The following is a 20,194-nucleotide window of genomic DNA, read 5'->3' as shown; positions in this document are numbered from 1 at the left end:
CATTTGTTTTTTTTTTTGTATATAGAGCATTGCATTGCATGTATACATAGAACTATGTATTTTTGTGTTTCCTTGTTTTTTTTTTACTAATTTATTAAATAAATATAATTTCCATTCTAGACGACAGTTTCCGTTTCCGTTTTTCGTTCGACTTTAATATGGACTCTTTAAATAATTTACAAATACACATACAATTAGGGGATTCAATTTCTTAATTCATTTTTTTTTATCATATTGTATGATTCATATAGCCTTTGAATTTTTGTTCTGTTTGTTTTACTTTAGCTGAGACCTAAAAAAAAGTCATATTCCATTTAAATTATGCATTTTAGTAAATACGTTTTCATTCCTTTTTTTTATTTCAGTTTTTTTTTATAAAGCGCGACCATATTTGATATACATTTAAATATATGTATATAAAGTCGTAAACATTTATGCATTATTTCTTGTATTTTGTTTTATTTTATTTTTCTTTTGTCATATATAATTTTTAGGTATGTATGCATATTGTTTACTAACAAAGGTACCTAAGATTTGCATTAGATGTGATTCATAAATCGGAAATCCTTTCATTAGCTTCCTTTAATTTCCTTTCCATTAATTAGATTTTGTCGTCTTGTGAAATGTGAAACATGATATCAATGTGGTTCTTTTTGGACTTTACGAGGATGCTGTTTAATTATATATTTTCGCTTTCTTAAGGGTGATCGTAGCTTAGTATTATATATCTTTTTAAATCGTGACTGTAGCTTGAAAAGTAAGGGGAAAAAATATTGGTTTATTTTTAATAAAAAGAATAGCACTGTGCGCCTGACTGTTGTTTTTTTTTAACTATTTATTTTAGTATTTTTTTCTGTATAGTTATAATTAAATGTATTTATGCTTGTTTGGTAAAAGTAAATAACACAGCGTTTTTTATGCAAATTAAAATTACATTTTCGTTTTGTATATTTTTTTCTTTTTTACATTTAAACAATTGTTTTAAACAAAACAGAACGCATTTTATGGCCTCGAGAGCAAATAAGAACAATTTAAAAAAAAAATATATAGTAGATAATAGCATTAAATAAAACTTAAGGCAAAAAAGAAACAATTTTTTTTTTAAGCCTGATTAGCAGTCCTGCCTGAAGAAGGATTCGAACTCGGAACACATTTGGAAATGCGGCGGCGGCAGGCGGATTATCATTGTTTTTTGAGTTTTTTTTTTTTAGTAGATTTTTTTCTATAATTTGTTGTAGGGAACAGGCCATTCTGACATCTTACAATCTATACATACAAGTTACATATTGTACAAACTATGGATTTTTGCTGCCGATTACAAAAGCAGCGCGAACATATTACAAGCGATAAACGAATGTCGATTCGATTACGATTTTTTCGATTTCGATCAGTTTTTGTATTTTTTTTTTATCGGTTATTACACATACATATATAGAAAGAGCGGTAGATGTTATCGATACCCCCAATATCGCGGTCTGATCGATCTGATCAAGCTGCATATATATATATCATTTAATAAGCTTAGTTGGAATCTGCTCTATAACAATACATTTTTAGTATAAATATTATTTTTTTCATCTTGTTTTCTTGCTTTTGGAGACATAGAGAGGCAGAGAAGTGAGTATTATTGCCATTATAGCGCCCTCTCCTTAATTATTTTGTTAGATATATGGGTCTATATATGTATTAAATGTATATTTTGTTGCATATTTTGTTCTATTATGTGGAAATCATTAGCTCAGGAGTACACGGATTGCATTTAAAATAATAAATTGTAAAGTACAAACTAATTAAATTATGTGTGTATTGTGTGTTGTTGTATATGCAAGTTGTATAGATGTATGTTAAGGGGGCTATAATTTTTATAAACACAGACAGAGAGATAGAGCTGAGGCAGCTGGCCTAGATTGAAGCGCTTATGTGGGGCAGAGCACCTTCAGGATATAGTCCGTCAGCAGAGCCGGCACCGTGGGACTATCCTCATTGATGGCTTTGAGAACTGAAATATACAAAAAAATATTTAAATTAGTTTTAGTTCGATTAAAGAAAGCCATGTCTCATCTCAATTAGTGATGGCATTTGTTCAATAAAACAAAAAAACATTCGATTTTGATGAAAAACTGTACTTACTTTTGATCAGAACCTGCAGGGACTGATTGTTGGGTGTTCCATTCTCCAAATGATACGGAATGACAGTGGTCAAGTACTTGGGTTCGGGACCTGCAAATAAAATGTTTTTATTTTTTTGAATTTCAAAAAGAATCGGGTTCGAACTTACCCTGAAACTTTCCGCGCTTTTTCTCCACATGGTATTGCCGCCTCTTGTTCTGGACGGCAAGGAGCAGGGAAATAAATGAGTTCTTCAGCTCCTTCTCGAACTCCAGCTCGTCCCGCAGGGCCAGCTCGTTGATCAATGTCTCGCTGAGCTCCTGGATCAGGACCTCCATCTCCATGTACAGCTCGTTTAGCTGTGTCGTGGTCAAGTACTGCAGTTCTGTGGGAAAAATAATCAAAATTTCATTAGTAAATGGATTAAATTATGTTTTATTTTTTAGTCATACTCTCTGCATAAAGGGGCGCTCCCAGGACCTCTCGCGCCTTCTCAATGACCTCCGAATCACAGGTCTCGGGCTCGTCCAGCGGGCTCTCAGCCTCGTCCATGATGTCGTCGATCTCCTTGATCACCTCCTCCACTGTCTTGATGGGCTGATCGTCCAGATCGCCATTTAAACCATTGAGAATGAGGGCATGCATGTCCAGATCGTTGGCCACCGCCTCGTCCTCGCTGGCCAGATCGTTGAAGTCATCGCCTCCGGGGGTCTGTGCCTCCGATCCAGATCCAGATCCCGATCCTGGTCCAAAGCCATTGCTGTGTGTGCTCTGGTGATGCAACTGGTTCTGCTGCTGTTGGTTGCGTGAATTCTGTTGCTGCTTTGTGGGATTCTGGCCGAGATTCAGAGTGGGCATGTGCATCTGACGGGTGTACGACTTGGACCAGTCAATGGGTAGTATATTGCCAAAATTGCCAGTGATGGTCCACCACATTCTGAAAGGAAGATAAAAGGATAGAAAGGATTTTTGGTTAGTTCCATCTCAATTAGGGATGATAGTTATTCGATTAGTTTTAAATAAGATTTTATCGATGCAGAAATGTGATCTAGATCAGGAATCTTCTTTGTAAGCTCATAAATATCACCTTTTAACACTTCTTAAAGGAAAAACAAAAAAATATATATATAAAAATATGAAAAGAAACTGTCCATTTGAACAAATGTTTCATGTACTTGTCGCCTTTCACAAAAATAAAAAAAACCACAAGCACTTGCACACTTATGAGTCCAACAATATGTTGTACTAGGCCTTTGAGGAAAAGTGTGTGTGGCAGAGTGGAAAAGCTGGAAAAGTGCTGGAAAACTGGCACAATAAACTGCCAAGTGGGCAGAAAAAAAAGAAAGGGAAGGGATGGCCCTTGCCGCGGTCTAAGCTACTGACAAATTGCCTCATTAGGCAATCAACGCACATCATTCGAAAGGCTAATGATTCAGATTCAGATGCAGATGCAGATGATGTGCGGAAGCAGTGGCAGTTGCATGTGGCACTCACTTGGATTCAAGCGGCAACTGTGAAATGGGGAGGGTATGGGAGTTGCAAGTTTTTCCCAAACAATTACAGTAGAGCATAGATAAGTAGGGATATTTACAGGAGTTCTTAGAGCTATCTTAGAGCTTAAAATAAAAATAAAAATAATAATTTAAAATAAATAATTAATTTTAATAAATTGTTGAATTTCTGGGCCACTTAAGTACAACCTATGAGAAGCGAGGAGGAGGGCGCTATTATTTTAATAATTATTTTTTTATTTTTTCGGCTATTAATATTCTTAAAAATTTATTTTTTATAAAAATTAGGCTCAGCAGAGCTCTATTATTAAATAATTATTATGTTTTCAGAATATATATATTTTGCAACAAATTCTATTACTTTTTCAGACATTATAGAACCTAATTAGTTGTCTCCTACTAGCCAGGCTTCACTGTAGTACTCTATTTCTCCCCATTTGTGCCCCCTAGACGTTGGCAATGGGCCCACATTAGCCGTCAGCAGAAGAGTTTGTCAGTTTTGTCGGTTTGCTGGCACATTTGCTATCAAATTTCATGATCACTGCCAATCCATTTAATTGGCCCCCCTCTACAGAGGGGCCTCTGCTGCCTCTGCAGCCCCATAGAGCTTCCCCCCCAATAATTATTCATGCTCTACATTTCCCGGCAATTGCTTGGCTGGTTACTTTGCTGATTACTTCAAGATGAGTCACTTCATCAGGGGCTTCTTCTGATTCGTAAGAATGCAAAATGTGGAAAATAAATATGAAAGTACCTGCCAGATTTTCATGAAAATTCTTTAAATAAATAAAGCCAAGTAATAGCTTTTAAGGATAACACTCTGATTCTATTCGATTTTCCATCTGGAATGCCATTAAAAAAAGAAATAGCCAAAGAATCAGGGCAACTGAACTTCCGCCAGAAAGCCAGCTATTTTTTATGACAACAATGGAATTTTATTTTTAAATTCCTCTCATCATTTTTTATGATAATATGAAGCCATGCCAAAATTCGCTGGAAATGTAAATAAAAAATGGTTCACTTTGTGCGAAAAAAACATAAAAGTTTAATTGAAATAAAAGGAATTTTAAAAAGGAAAACATATGTAACTGCAAGGGATTATATAGTTCTTGTTTTAATATTAAACGTAAATTAAATAAAAAAAAATAACTAAAAATAAATAAATAAAAAATAACTTTATTCTGGGTTCAGCCTATGAGAAGCAAGGAGGAGGGCGCTATTTTTTAATAATTATTATTTTTAATCATTTATTTAATTTATTTTTAAATAAATATTTTATTTCTTTTATGGAATTTCTAGGCACCTTAAGTGCCACCTATGAGAATCGAGGAGGAGGGCGCTATTTATTTTTAAAATTAATTTAAGTATATATTTTTTGTTTTTTTATATTTTTAAGCTCAATATTTGTCTCAAAGAAGTAAAATATGAACCATAATACCCATATAATACATAGAAAGAGTACAACAACAAAAACCAAACAAAATAAATAAAAAATGGCAAAAAAGATGAAAAATGTGCGAAACAGGGGAAAAGAGGGGTCTTTAAAAGCACGCAGAGGCGTAGAAAGTGGGGTTATCAGATGGGTGCTGGTAGAAATTAAATCTTAAAATCAAGAATTAGTTTAAAAAAATAAAGAAAAGAGGAAATAGAGACATTCTCTTGAAAGATAAAACATTCCTTTTAAAGATATAAATTGTTTAAGCCTTTTTAACTTCAAAAATCTATACAAAATTATTGAAAACTATCTATTAATTTATTTATAACGCATTGCTTTCAAAACGCTTAGATGCATTCCGAAAATATTCCAAAAATTCAAGAGAATTCTCGCCAACTCATCTGGTGCATGGGTCCGAGGTTCGAAACGAATCTCTCAAAGTGTAGTAATGTGTGTGTGTGTCGAGGCCGCTAAATAATTTATATATAAAGTATATATAGTATGCATATATATGCGCTTGTTTCAATGAATAATACACCACGTAGATATATCTGATGTGATGTGGATGTGGGCAACACTTTTGGACGCTTTGTCAGACGAGGCGGACACATTACGAATGAATATTTAAATTGCCATCAAAGCGAACTAATTACCACTCCACTTGACAAAAAAAAAACAACACAACTATTTCAGCTAATCTTAGTAGAAATTGGTACATTAAGTGGGGCTAAAAATTGACACATCACCGAGTATCATAATCAAAAGAGTGAAGAATCTGGGTCACTCTACAGTACGACCTTGTTTTCAAAATATTATCTTCTATTTGACAGATTTTTTTTTAAATGAAAATTTAAGCCTTTCATGTAGTTCTTTTTTCTGGTGAAGACTTCCTGATACTTTCCGAGGAAAAACCTCTATAATTTCCTTATCGCTGACATGCAATTGAGATAACTCCCCCACCATCTGTGGCATTCCACACAGAAGAGGCTGCCTGTCATCGACTTGGAGGCAATTAAATGGTTGCTACTTATACTTCTCCTCCTCTCAGATCTATCAATGGTATTTCATTTTTTTATTCATGAAATTATAGGCTGACCACCCCAGAGTTCACTAGGCTTCTTTTTTTTGGGGAGCGGTTCTTATCGGATTCGGGTTCGAAACTCTTTGACCCTGACACGAAAATTTTGGGGTGTGGATCTGGTGCCACATGTCCGGCAATTAGCAGATTCTCAAAAAAAACTAGAAACAACAAATGAAATATGAGCTCATCATTTAGACAAACATAACTCGTAATAATAACAAATAATTAAAGAGATGTTGGAGAAGAGGGCTTACTGAATGGGGATACTCTTTTATTTTTTATAAAAAAAATAGGAAATAGTTATATATTTTTTTATTCAATTTATTTTATTTTAATGTTTAGGTTTCTTAACTGCTACTTATGAGAAGCGAGGAGAAAGGCCTTAGTATTTAAATTATTTTATAGTTATTTCGGTATGTTTTGGTATTTTTCTTATTTTATAGAAAAGGATTATTAAAGACTATAATATTACTCTATTATTTAGTGATTATACTTATTTAATTAACTAATTTAAACTTAAATACCTAAACTAATCCATAAAACAAGTGGAACTCTTTGAAAGAGTTTAAGAGACTCATTAAAAATGAGTTAAAAAATGCCACAAAACATTCGTTGATGAGAATTTATGACGAAAAAGCTAAAAAAAAAATAACAAAAAAAGCAGTTTAATGAATTTTAATTGCATGAAGCTTAGATAACCAAATGAATTTCGAGTCTTTGGGATGATTCATTCGTAAATAATATTAAAAATCATGAAAACCACTGACTGATCTCCAGATCTACTCTCGAGCAAGTGCCTCCGCCCACCCACACGCCCACACACCCACTGGCATAGCCCCTTCCTTCCACCTCTTGACTTTCCAACTCAATTGGCTTCATTTCGCCCACGCTGTTTTCACGTTTATATTTTTTTTATTTTTATTTTCAAGTTAATTGTGCTTGACATTTTTCCTGTTTTTTTTCCAAAGAAATGTTGAAGTTTTTGAGGCAAATAGTTTCTAGATACAAAGTCTAAAGTCTAGACTCTAGAGTGTTATTATTTTAGTCTATTAATGAAAAATATGATCTATGGTGATGGTTTCTCTTGATATTTTTTATATATTTTTTGTATTTTTTTTGTAACTCTTTTTTTTTCAATTGTCTATTGTTTCTTTTTTGTATTCGGATTTGGATTTTTTCTTGTATTTTTTTGGGGGTTCGTTCACATGTATTTTCACTCAACCGCAAAGCTGGCAAAACATTCACACATTTAATTTTCGGCAATTTGGGTTAGTTTAGACGAATATTAGATACTCTATAGAGGGTGTAGAGAGGGTTTAAGGGACTGTATTTTAGCTGTAAGGTCTAGGGTCTAAAAATTATTAAGGATCTAGAAAATATACTGGTGGAAATAATTAAAAACTTGTCTAAAATATCTTCTATATCTTCTACATCTCCTATATCTATTATAGATTTTTTAAAAATATTTTATATTTTTTTTATATATTTCTTAAGCAACTACTGGAACTTTTTTTTCAACAAAGCTTTTCTTTGAAACAAGTTCGAACTCTAGGTGTTACTTATTTCTTTATTGTAGTTTGATTTTAATAGTTTTTTATTGTTAGTTTTATTTTGTATTTTTTGTTGTAGTTTTTTTTGCTGTCTTACATTGTTTATGGCTTAAAGTGTGAAAGTTTTTTGGGTTTTCTTACCCCTGCACTCCCTTACCAACAAAATCCACAAAAAGGGGTTTTAGGATTAAAAATAAAAATTAAATAATTGTTAAAAAATATATCTTAACCTCTTGAACTATAAATTTTATAGAATTTTAACTAACAACTATTTTTTCCAGTGCCTAAAAATGCCACCACACACAAAAAAAGCGACAAACGAAAGTAAAAACTAAAATAAAACTAAAAAGTGAAAAAAATCATGCCTTCAGACTTCAAAGTGCTTCTAATTTTAGGCCATTCACACTTTGCGTTGGCACTTCGAAGTCAGTCGTCTATATAGTCTATATAGCCCACTCTCTAGGAGGGGGAGTGAGGGGTTTTTTGGAGAATTGGGGACACACTCTTGGGTGACAAAAGGTGGAACTAAAAAAAAAAGGCCAGGGAGTTCGATTTTATTTCAAGGCTACACGGAGAAAAAATAAATAATAATTAATAATTTATTGAAGAATTTAACTTTCAAACCGTGGCATGTCTGAAGAAAATTATTTTATTATTTATTAATTATTCATTTTATTAAATAGGCCATTAAAATTAACAAAATGCACTGGAAGAAGCCCACCAGCAACTCTCTCTGCGGGAGACTCACAAAGAACACATGGAAGAAATGGAAAAATAGAGAAGAAAATAAAAGAAAATAAAAGAAAAGAAATAGCCAAGAAATAGAGGAGAAGAATTGAGAAATATCTATGGCTTCGGCCACCATAACAGGGCCATAATCATCTAACAGCGTCCGAAACCGCACAAGAAAATGTTGTTAGATGGCTCTTGGCTGGTTGGTTGTTGGTTGTTGCCAGTTATTTGGCCCATAAACAAATAACAGAAAAAATACAACACCAACAAAACAACAACACAACAATGCCAGTTAAAAAAAATAACAAAAAATAAACATTAAAAAAACAAAACTGAACTGTAAACTGCCGACTTTTAAAGGTAATTTGAATCAATGATGTTGCAAAAAGCTTAAATTATTATTAATTATTATTGTTTTATTATTTTATTAAATAATTTTTATAATAGCTTTATTATTGCTTAAATTTCTTTGAAATTTTAAGGCTTTTATTAATTATATTATATAAGATTAAGAAATGGTAGCTAACTCAAGTGCTTTTAAAGAGGAATAAGATACAAATTTACTTTAAAAATCTTAAGAGCTTAAAAAATTATATTAAACAATATTTAAGAGCTTCAAAATTAATATCTAGAGATTTTAGGATATATTTTTTATATAATTTTTAATATTATTTAATATTTTTTAACAAAAAAAAGGCCAAATTTATAGATCCGCGTGTCCTTCTGTCCATTTTTCCGCTACTTCTCCTACTCTAAGCTCTAAATTTTAAATCTTTAAGTTATTTTGTAGTTAAGTTATTATTTAACCTTAAAAAAACTCTTTTTTCTAACCACCTTCTCCCTCAAAACAAACAAAAACGAGTTATTTCAACTTCAGACAGACAGCATTGTTATTTTTTTTCTGTTCAAGGACTGCACTCCGACTGGCGTAGCATCCTCAGAATGATCCTTGGCGCATCCTTGGGGCGCCACCACAAATCCCCCAACCCCAAGCCAGAGATTCAATGCCAGAGAGTCGACTTGGAAGCGGCGTGGGCCGTCTCAATTATACAATATCCTTTTCCCCTATATCCTTTTCAGAATAAACAAGTATAGGAGCTGAGCTCCGTGTCCTTGACTGGCTGCCAACTGTTTGTTTGGCTTGTTATTTGCCCGATGATGTAATATATCCGCAGCTCTGGCAGAAGGTGTGCTGGTGTTTGTTTGCTTCCCACCCGGATTAGTCATCCGGCTATGGCTCCTCCTCGATGGCGGTCAGACTCTTTCTGACATTCCGAATGGCGCCAATCGAAGCGGTGGCGCCTCCAAAATATTGTGTGAGGTTAGGTCGTGGCAATTAGCATGTCAAGGGGGTGGCTCCCCAACAAAAGCCTAAAAGGTTAATGTCCTTTTTGCAGTGAAAAAAAATAAAAACAGGGGCTGCTATTGCCACCGGGAACTCGTCCTGTTTTCAGAAGTAAGTAAGTTTGCAAGTAACCACCCCCTTTGCAGGCTGGCAGGACCTGCAAGGCCCTGCAAGGACCTTAATGCCCTCAAAATTGATAAAGTATTCTCTGGTATTCTGTGGCACTTCCGCCCCTTGTCGCTCCCGTTAACACGCATACGACACGTTGACGGGATGACTCATCCGCCATGGAGGACTAAGGAACTACCCCACTATTTCTACACAGTGAGAAATTGTGTATTAAAAGAAATGGAAAAGAAATACAAGCATATGTCAGGAATAGAACTAATAGAGTGGCAGTACACTGGCATTTTTAATTTAAAGTTTAAAACAAAAGATATGTAACTATACCCGGTACTTCTAGAAGAAAATTGAGAGAAAAGTTGTGAAATTATAGAATTAAAATATAAAATAAATAGTATTAAATAGTAGAATTACTACAAATAGTATTAAATAGAAAAACTAGTATGAAAAGTTAAGATTAATGTAAGAATTAATGTAGGTTAGTTAGGAAAAAAAGGATAAAGAATAAAGTATAATAGTTAGTATTAAAATTAGGGATTAAAATTAGTAAATTTAATAATCTAATAGGTTAGAAATTAAAGAATCACTTGGTATTTGAATGTAGTATTAAAAGTTAACATTGAAGATGGAATTAGATATAGATAGTTGGGAATAAAATAAGTTGAGGTTAAAAATAGGATCAAAGTTATGACAAAAAACTATTAGTAAAAGTAAAGATTTGAGATTTAAGTTTCGTATAAACCAAACTATTAAAAACACCAACCCCCTCCATGATTTCTCTCAGTGCAATAATTCTATTATTGTTTTTATTTGCCTCTCTTGTGGCGGTTCAAAGGGCGGTTGTTATTTTTTTTCGCCTGCCAGGCCAGGACGGGCCAGGACGGGGCCAGGCCATGTCGCTGTCAGGCACCAACCACCGGCAAATAATATCCGATTCCCCCTCTATCAAGACCACCCCCTCACAACCCATATCCCGATTATTTTTAGCTAAAAGCCCCCCTTTAATTGATTGCCCATGCAGTTCAGTGGCTGCCCTCGAGCCTCGAGACTTTAAATACATTTCCATCCGGCCTTTTATGCAAAATGAGGGAAGAAATTTAAGGCACTTTTTGGGGATAATATTCACATTTTTCTGATCAATGAATGTATCATGTTTTGGGTTGGATTTTAAGGGGTTTCCTTGACATTTCCTGAAGGTTAAATACTAATTTAATGCTAAAGAACAGAAAACTATATAATATCCGGTACTCGGCATAACAATCTAATGATTTAAGTATCAAATAAAAGTATATTTTGCTAATAGTGAGTAATACCTTCCATAAGAACTGATTTGTAATAAAATATAAAAGTATTTTAAACAAATACCCCAATAACTACATATATGATACCCGGTACTTCTGACAGCACCTTTTGTGTCGAAAAGCTAACTTTTAAGGCCAATAACTATTTTTATTTATATTATATAGGTTTTAAGAAACACGCCAACTGGTTACTGGCGATTCCCAGACCAAATGCCAATTAAGAGCAATCATGGCATGGCTTTCTGATGTAAGATCTCCACAAACTCGATCGATGGACGGCACATAGCGTGTGTGTTCGAGTAAAGTCATTTAATTATCAAAGCCTTCAAACCACTCGACACTCGCAGTGCATCGCGAAACCCACTCTGAGAGCCAACTCTGCGACCATAAATGGCCAAGAACGAGTTTTATTTTTTTATTTTTAAATCAAGACTATTGCTTAAGACTAACTGATGACAAAATAATTTAAGATATGCGATGCAGTCTGGCTCTGGTAGCAGAAACAGAAACAGAAACAGGATGCAGGACATTGAACCCCGCTGGGAAACTGGAATTCGGGACTCGACTCTCCACCCATAACTGGCCGCCCAAAGTAGGTCGCCAAAGCCGGGCCAAAAAAAAAACACAAAAAACAATTCAATTATGACTGGCACCTTTTTTTTTGTTGGTTGCCAAACCGGAAAAAGCCTGACCATATGGAGTCCAGCCAAGTCCAGCATATGGCCAGTCCAGCTCGCTTATAGCGCTTTTAGACGTGCCTCTCTGGATACTTATTGCTCATTTATATTTTTTGCTTCTGGAGGAAGGTGTTTGGAGGTCTTTTCTGGAAGTACGAGTCATAGGCGGAATATTCTCTATTGCTTCTATACTATTTCTAAACCTATTCTTTCAAAACTTTTTAAACTTAGATTTCTGAGATTTTCATATATCCCTCAAATGAATGTCTGTATCTTTCCCAATTCTTATCCGATTCTTAAAAGGAATACCTTAAAAGATTTGTGGTTTGATTTCCCATTACTCTGCATCATAATCCTGACACGAAATATTTTTTAAATTTTTTTCAAAATTTTATGGGCAGACCCCTTGTGAAATGCGGGATTTCCGTATATGGCCCAGAGTCATGGCTATATCTCAGCCGATTCTCATCCGATCCTTGAGCGGAATACCCTAAACGATTTGTGGATCGATTCCCCATCATTCTGCACCAAAATCCTGACACGAAATATTTTTTAAATTTTTTTCAAAATTTTATGGGCAGACCCCTTGTGAAATGCGGGATTTCCGTATATGGTTCAGAGTCATGGCTATATCTCAGCCGATTCTCATCCGATCCTTGAGCGGAATACCCTAAACGATTTGTGGATCGATTCCCCATCATTCTGCACCAAAATCCTGACACGAAATATTTTTTAAATTTTTTTCAAAATTTTATGGGCAGACCCCTTGTGAAATGCGGGATTTCCGTATATGGCCCAGAGTCATGGCTATATCTCAGCCGATTCTCATCCGATCCTTGAGCGGAATACCCTAAACGATTTGTGGATCGATTCCCCATCATTCTGCACCAAAATCCTGACACGAAATATTTTTTAAATTTTTTTCAAAATTTTATGGGCAGACCCCTTGTGAAATGCGGGATTTCCGTATATGGCCCAGAGTCATGGCTATATCTCAGCCGATTCTCATCCGATCCTTGAGCGGAATACCCTAAACGATTTGTGGATCGATTCCCCATCATTCTGCACCAAAATCCTGACACGAAATATTTTTTAAATTTTTTTCAAAATTTTATGGGCAGACCCCTTGTGAAATGCGGGATTTCCGTATATGGTCCAGAGTCATGGCTATATCTCAGCCGATTCTTATCCGATCCTCGAGCGGAGTACCTTAAACGATTCCTGGACCGATTGTCCACCGTTCTGCATCAAAATCCTGGCACAAAATATTTTTTAAAATTTTTTCCAATTTTTCTTGAGGAGACCCCTTCCAAAACCCTACATTCCCCTAAATGACCCCTTAAGATCTCCATATCTCTGTCAATTCCTAACCGATCCTAAGCCGGAATACCTTAAAAGTCTTGTAGATCCATTCTTCATCAGTTCTCAAAGTGTCAAAAGGTCAAAGGCTATGTAGGCTTCATCAAGCCATACCTTGTTCTCCACTCCAAGTGATAGGAAAAAAGGTGGTCCAAGTTTAGTAAACTTTTTCGCACGTACAGTACTTCCCATACATAGTTGCCGCAACTTGGCCGAGAAACTTTGTCCTTGGAGCTCTTAGGGGAGCAGCTGCAACTAATCTGCAGCAGAAAAAGGGGGGCAGCACACCGCAAACAGAGCTGCGGAAGCAGAACAATAGGGCGGCGACCTTCGGGCCAGGCACACTACCTATAGAGTATAGAGTGTGGTGTGTAGAGTGTGTGCTCAGCACATTTTCCACCGAACCATTATTAAATAAAAGGTAAATATTGACAAGAGACGTTGGCGTTCGTTTTAACGCGCTGTCAGACAAGAAAAAAATCAAAATAAAACCGAAAGGAGGCGGCATTGGGGTGATGGATGGTAGTCGAACTTGTGATACCCTGGGGCATTATTTTTTCTTTTTAGGATATTGTACTCTTGGGTTTTTATTAGGGTTATTATATAAAATTATTTATATAGTTAATTATGACTATTTTTGATTAGTTTTAATCATAAATAATGCTTGCCCGCGTGTCCGTGTGTCCGTTTTAGGTTTTATTTGACTACACAGGCCAACAGCAAAAAATCTCCACGCATAATTTTACCTGCTCCATAACCTTTAGGCTCCCCTGAACCAAAGTCCAGAACAAACATAGGTTCTATCACCCACCGTTTCCGCGGTACACCTAAGAGAAGAAATTGATCAAATTTTACCATATATTGAATTATGTAGGCCGTGTAATGGCTATGACCATCATTGTTTCCAGTACATATCATTTTTGAAATTTATGTGTACCAATTAAAATTAAAAAATGGTATCTAGCAGTTACCATATCTTTGGAATACTCATCCAAAGTTGAAATCTCAGATTTTCTACGTTAATTTTTGCTCTTCTATGATTTTTCCCCAAACATTTTTCTATGGAAGATTTTTATTTTCTTATTGAAATCAGTAGATCATACCATGTTTTAATTTTGGATTTAAGGAAAAACTCGAAATAATTTTATTGAATTTAATATAGGTGGTTCGACAATATTTTCTTCAATTAAATTGGAGTTTTTAATCTCATATTTTCAAAAAGTCATGGCTATCTACAACTTCTGTAAAGCTTTACTAAACAAGCTGAACCTGCAATAGATACGTTTTGAATATAGAAACAGTTTTAGATAGCCATGACTTTTTGAAAATATGAGATTAAAAACTCCAATTTAATTGAAGAAAATATTGTCGAACCACCTATATTAAATTCAATAAAATTATTTCGAGTTTTTCCTTAAATCCAAAATTAAAACATGGTATGATCTACTGATTTCAATAAGAAAATAAAAATCTTCCATAGAAAAATGTTTGGGGAAAAATCATAGAAGAGCAAAAATTAACGTAGAAAATCTGAGATTTCAACTTTGGATGAGTATTCCAAAGATATGGTAACTGCTAGATACCATTTTTTAATTTTAATTGGTACACATAAATTTCAAAAATGATATGTACTGGAAACAATGATGGTCATAGCCATTACACGGCCTACATAATTCAATATATGGTAAAATTTGATCAATTTCTTCTCTTAGGTGTACCGCGGAAACGGTGGGTGATAGAACCTATGTTTGTTCTGGACTTTGGTTCAGGCGAGCCTAAAGATTATGGAGCAGGTAAAATTATGCGTGGAGGAAAAAAAAAGTTGAAAATTGTCGGCCTGTGCTATTAGTTCTTACTGTTCTCAGATGACTATTTTTGGTATAAACTTACTATAGACCCTTCTATTAGTACTATCTGTAGATAAACTGTTCATATTTTATAAAAAAAAAGGTTTAAATTCATCATAATTTATTTATTTCATAAAATATATCATTATCATAAAGTTAAGAGTGAAGATCAGATAGAAAAATAAATCTTTTTGAAATAGAGACTTTATAAACAGTTTTTCTACTATTATTTTTTAAGAAAAACCTTTAACTACAAGTCCTTTTATATAAAAAATGCCAAAAATCATCTAAAATATAGTATTTTTCAAACAATATCACTAAAGAGTGCTATTTTCTTATCATTTTTTAAAGAAAAACCTTGTTTTAAAAGCCTTTTTAGATAAAAATGCCAAAAATTTCATAAAATATAGTATTTTTCAAACCTTATCACTAATAACCACCATAACTAGGCTATTTCTTCGAATAATAACCTGAAACTTCTTAAGTTTTTATATTATAAGTTATAATTTATAACACTCTTATAAGTCCCAACTACCCCTTGCTACCCTATTTTCCCAGGCAACTGAAAAACGATGAGAACAAAAGAAGCGGCAGTTAGTTGGGCACACAAGATGCACTCATCTAGGTTGGATGGAGGTGGCAGTGGCAGTGGCAGGGACTCTGAGGCAGGTAGATACATAGATGCAGATGAGGGGCAAGTCCCAGGTGAGAGTGGTGGCGGTGGCAGTGAATAAAAAATATATAAAAAAAAATAAAACTGAAACGCAATTAAGAAAAAAACTGGAGGAAAGCAAACAACTTTGGTTGACTTTTGTTAGAAGAGCAGACTTTTGTCAATGTTACGGTTTATGCCACACACAGATACTCACACACACTCATGGACAACACACACAGATACACACACACACACCCTCCCAAACACGCAAAGAAATAAATGTAAAAAAAATTAACATATTTAAATGGGAAGGAAATGGTATTTTGTTGAGAGGGAAGCTGCATTGGGAGAAAGGTATGTATAAAAAAAGAAAGAGAGGGGGGGAGATGGCTAGAAAGAGAGGGCGAGAGATGGCTAGAAAGAGAGGGGGAGATAAAAAGAAAGCAAAATGCATAAATCAATTACTGGCTGCGATTTACGTGGCAGCGCCATAAAGCGGCGATTATTCATTCCGTTGCTGCAATTTTTAGACGGAATTTTAATCATCGATCTGCGAGAGGGATGAGGGACCCCAACTACAGTGGTTGTTCGAGAAAAGGGATATTTTCTTTATTAATTATTATTCCAAAAAAATTATAGTTATTTGTCTTCAAGTGGTTTTTGGGTTGAAAAAATAGCTATTATTATAAGATATTTTAATATTTTTAACCATTATTGCTTTTATTTTAAGATATATTTCTATAAAATTAAATATCTAATAATTATTATTGTAATTTAAGACTCTCCTTCTGAAATTACTATTTTTATTGATATTTTTTTAGGTTTTCTTGTTTATTTTCTTATTTTTGTTGAAAAGTTTATAACTTTTAGCTTTATTTTTGATGCATAATTTGTTTTTATTGATTTTTTGAAATAGTTTTTAATTGTTGTAGTTTTTATTTTTATAGATTTTATGGTTATATCATAGTTATTTTGTATTTTTTTAAGCATAGTTATACTTATAATTCCATAAAACATATATAAATGTAGGTAAAAGTCTTAAATTCTATAAAAAAAAACTCTCCAAAAATAATTTTTTTTAATTTCCTAGTCGTATAAAAACTAAAATATTAAAATATGAAAATATCTCTATTAATATTAACATCTCCTTTTTTCCAATCTCCACTGTATGTTTATTTATTTGCACAGGATGTGAGTGAGTATATGTGTATGTGTGTGTGTGTGTACACACCACACAAATAAAAAAAAAATAAATAAAAATAAAAAACAACACAAATGGACCCACGGGTGTGCACGCGATTATCAAATTTATGGCTGATGTCAGCCGAGAGGGAGCGAGAGGGCATAAGAGGGGGCAAGCGAGAGGGAAAGGTGGTGATTTTTTATTTAAGATTTTTTAAGGTGTTTGTTTAGCTAGATTTAGTTGCAAATTCAAACTATTAATATGTAACTATTTAATTTAAACTAATAAAATTAAACTATTTTAATTTAAACCATTGAAACTATTGAAATTTATTAATTAAATATGTATTTTAGTTACAATATTAAAAAACATAAGAAATTTAGCTTTTATCTTTAAAATATTTGCCAAAAAAAGGTTAAAAATATCAAATAGTTTAAATATTTAAAAAAAAAGTCCTTTTAGAGACTGACTTTTAGGACTTCTTGGCCAAAACTAGTTGAGAATTATAAGGAAAAGTAGAAAAAATGTAAATAAATATAAAAATCAAGCTTTTTGGCAGTTTCCTTTGAAATAAAACAAGTTTCTAGCTCAAAAACTGATTAAAAACTAGCTAAAAATTATTTAAAAACCAGAAATATATGTTATTTTTTAGCAATTTTGATGATATAACCCCCAAAGCCCCCCCCTATTGTAACCCCTAATATCTCTAGACCCTCGTTCTTTTTGCAAAAGTGGCCAATGCTCTGTCGAGTGTTTATCAGGCTACTGGATATAATATGATTTATTATTCCATGGGCTCACCCCCTTAGTGATAGGGGGCCTCTCCACTCGCCACTCTCCAGTCTCCACTCTCCAGTCTCTGATTGCAACTTCCCCTCGTTGTGGATATGGATCTGGAGCACTCTATTGAGTCCATAATCAGTGGTACTAGTACTTGCCCCCCCCCAAAACAGACCCATGCAGTTCCCAGCTCTACGAGGAGCAACAGTCTGGCCAAAAACAAATGGAATAATCCTCCTCCTCCTCCTCCTCTGACACTTTTATCGATCCAACAATACACTGAGAGAAAAAATATGAAAAGAAAAACATCAACCACCACTACTGGCTTGCCAGGATTACGTCGTTATGTGGCGCCGGCATCCAAGAGAGGGAGGGAGGGTGTTTTGGGGGTTCAGGGGTCGTAACTTTTGTGGGGCATGCGCACTGTGGCGCCGCAGTGTGGCACGAAATAGACACGAAAATACAAAAACAAGGAATGCACTTTACATAACTAGGATTGGGGAGTGGACTCCAGTTTACCCCTCCCCTGCCCCCCAAAGGAGCATACCGGCAGAGAACACGGAGAAAAAAAGGATATAGGGGTTCTATTATTAAGATTTTATTCATTATTTATTTTTTTTTCAAATAATATTTATTTTTAAAAATTATATAATAGCTCCTAATATTAAAAAAATATTTAATTAAAACTTAAAATTAAAACATATATTACTTAGAATTTAAAAATTGTTAAAAAATAAAAATAAAATAGTGATAACCCCTTTTTTTAGGACTATTAGCCCCCCCTACTTACTGGCATTCGTTCATAATCTCCTCCTGGCTGCGCACCTGCACCGGAGCCAGCTCCTCCACGTTCTCCTCGTAGTTGCCGAAGCACTTGGTGATCTTCTCATCGAACGTGTTCACCAGATCCTCCAAACTGCCGCCGAACGTCTCCGTGAAATTGTCCACATGATCCCCAGATCCGCCGCAGCGCTGGGGAGCATCCTCGCCAGGGACCAGACCCACATCCGACAAGCCCAGATCCAAGGCACCCTGCATGGTGTTGCAATTGGGACTGATGCTGCCACCAATGGAGGCTCCAGCAGCGGCGGCATCTACGCCGCCATTCTTACTCACATGAGCATCACGAACGGCGTCCTCCAGGAGCCGGAGCTTGCCGGCAGTATCCTGGCCAGACTTACCGGACGCCGCAGCATCCTTCAGATTGAGATTCAGAGTGTCGTTGAGGGCGTTCTGATTGGAAATGTAGTCGCAGCCGCCCCACTCGTCCGTCTCCTCGAACTTCGCCAACGGAGCCTCGAATTTTAGCTCGGCCATTTTGGTGCCGAGGTCACGCATGGCACGCGAGCTCCAAAGGGATATACTCGAAGGATTCTCTCCCCGATCCGTTCTTATTTCAATTTTTTATTATTTTTTCTATCAATTATTATGATTTTTTGTTGTTTTTTTTCTTCGACTGCAGAAATTTTTGCAACCCCTAATTTTTGTTGTTTTTTTTTTTCAGTCAGGGGGTTGGTTGTGGTGTGTGTGTGTAAGGGGGTGGTTGTGGGGGGGTGGCACTCTCTTCTCTCTAATTCGCCTCTTGGCCGTATTTTCTTTCCGCCAGCCGAGCCAACCGAGCCAGCCGAGCCACTAAATGCGCCAACACTTTAAAAGAATACACAAAAAAAAATGACACTAGAACGCGCGGCTACAATTTAATTATCTCTCGATAGCTTCCTGGATAAGATGCAGGGTTTTGTGATCTCGGGATTACGGGGATTATAAATAAATAAAAGCAACGAAGCGACCCGATGTGCGCAAAACAATATTACTCGCCCGTACGCCGCGTTCAACCATTCGACCGTTCGGACCACAAATCTTGTTGTGGTCGTCTTTTGCCAGCGATGGGAGCGACATTTTTTTTCATTTATCGATATTTTTGTGGGTTTCGATGTTTGGCAGTGCCAGAGCTGCCACAAAACATATCGATATTTTTATCGATATACAAAAAGGCTAAATTTGAATTAAAAATTAGTGTAAAAATGTTAAATATATAATTATTGCCTGCTTATCATCAAATTTAATTTACAAATGTATAAATTCAATAAAAAATCAATTTTTTAGGAGCACCAAATCCTTGAAATGTGTGACCAGCCTTGAAAAACTGTCTGAATTTATGAAGGAGGGCTCATCCTTGTCTTTAAGTCCTAAATTTCCCTAAAAGTCTCAACCGGCTTTTTAATTATTTTATTTCTTAAATATATATTTAACTTTCGCCGGTGGACACGTGCCTTAGTATATGTCTGAAATATCTATGATAGTGTGGTTAGTGGAAAAATATAAGAATACTAAGGCATTCGTATCTGTATCCCAACTGTGTTTATAAATACCTAATGAAATATATATCTTTCTTCAGACCGACTTTTAAATGCACTTTAAGTGGTTAGAACAATAATAATAGTAGCTATTAATAGATAAAAATATTATATAAATTGAGATATAAATATAAACTTTTGAAGTAAAA

The 20,194-nt window shown here is 34.8% G+C and overlaps 1 protein-coding gene across 1 annotated transcript; it reads right to left on the bottom strand.

Annotated features, from left to right (window-relative positions):
• Position 1: 1 nt before the first annotated feature.
• Positions 2-19,586, bottom strand: LOC6504139 (fasciculation and elongation protein zeta-2). The gene is made up of 5 exons (XM_001964224.4): positions 18,479-19,586; positions 2,562-3,046; positions 2,279-2,494; positions 2,131-2,220; positions 2-1,999 (listed from the first exon to the last, which is right to left on the bottom strand). Exons 1-5 carry the CDS (start codon positions 19,024-19,026, stop codon positions 1,917-1,919), a joined length of 1,422 nt encoding a protein of 473 aa, XP_001964260.1. The 5' UTR covers positions 19,027-19,586; the 3' UTR covers positions 2-1,916.
• Between the last annotated feature and the right edge of the window lie 608 nt (positions 19,587-20,194).

This window comes from Drosophila ananassae, chromosome XL (genome assembly GCF_017639315.1).
Source record: "Drosophila ananassae strain 14024-0371.13 chromosome XL, ASM1763931v2, whole genome shotgun sequence".
In the NCBI taxonomy this organism is placed as follows: domain Eukaryota; kingdom Metazoa; phylum Arthropoda; class Insecta; order Diptera; family Drosophilidae; genus Drosophila; species Drosophila ananassae.
This window is presented reverse-complemented; position numbering and strand designations above follow the sequence as displayed.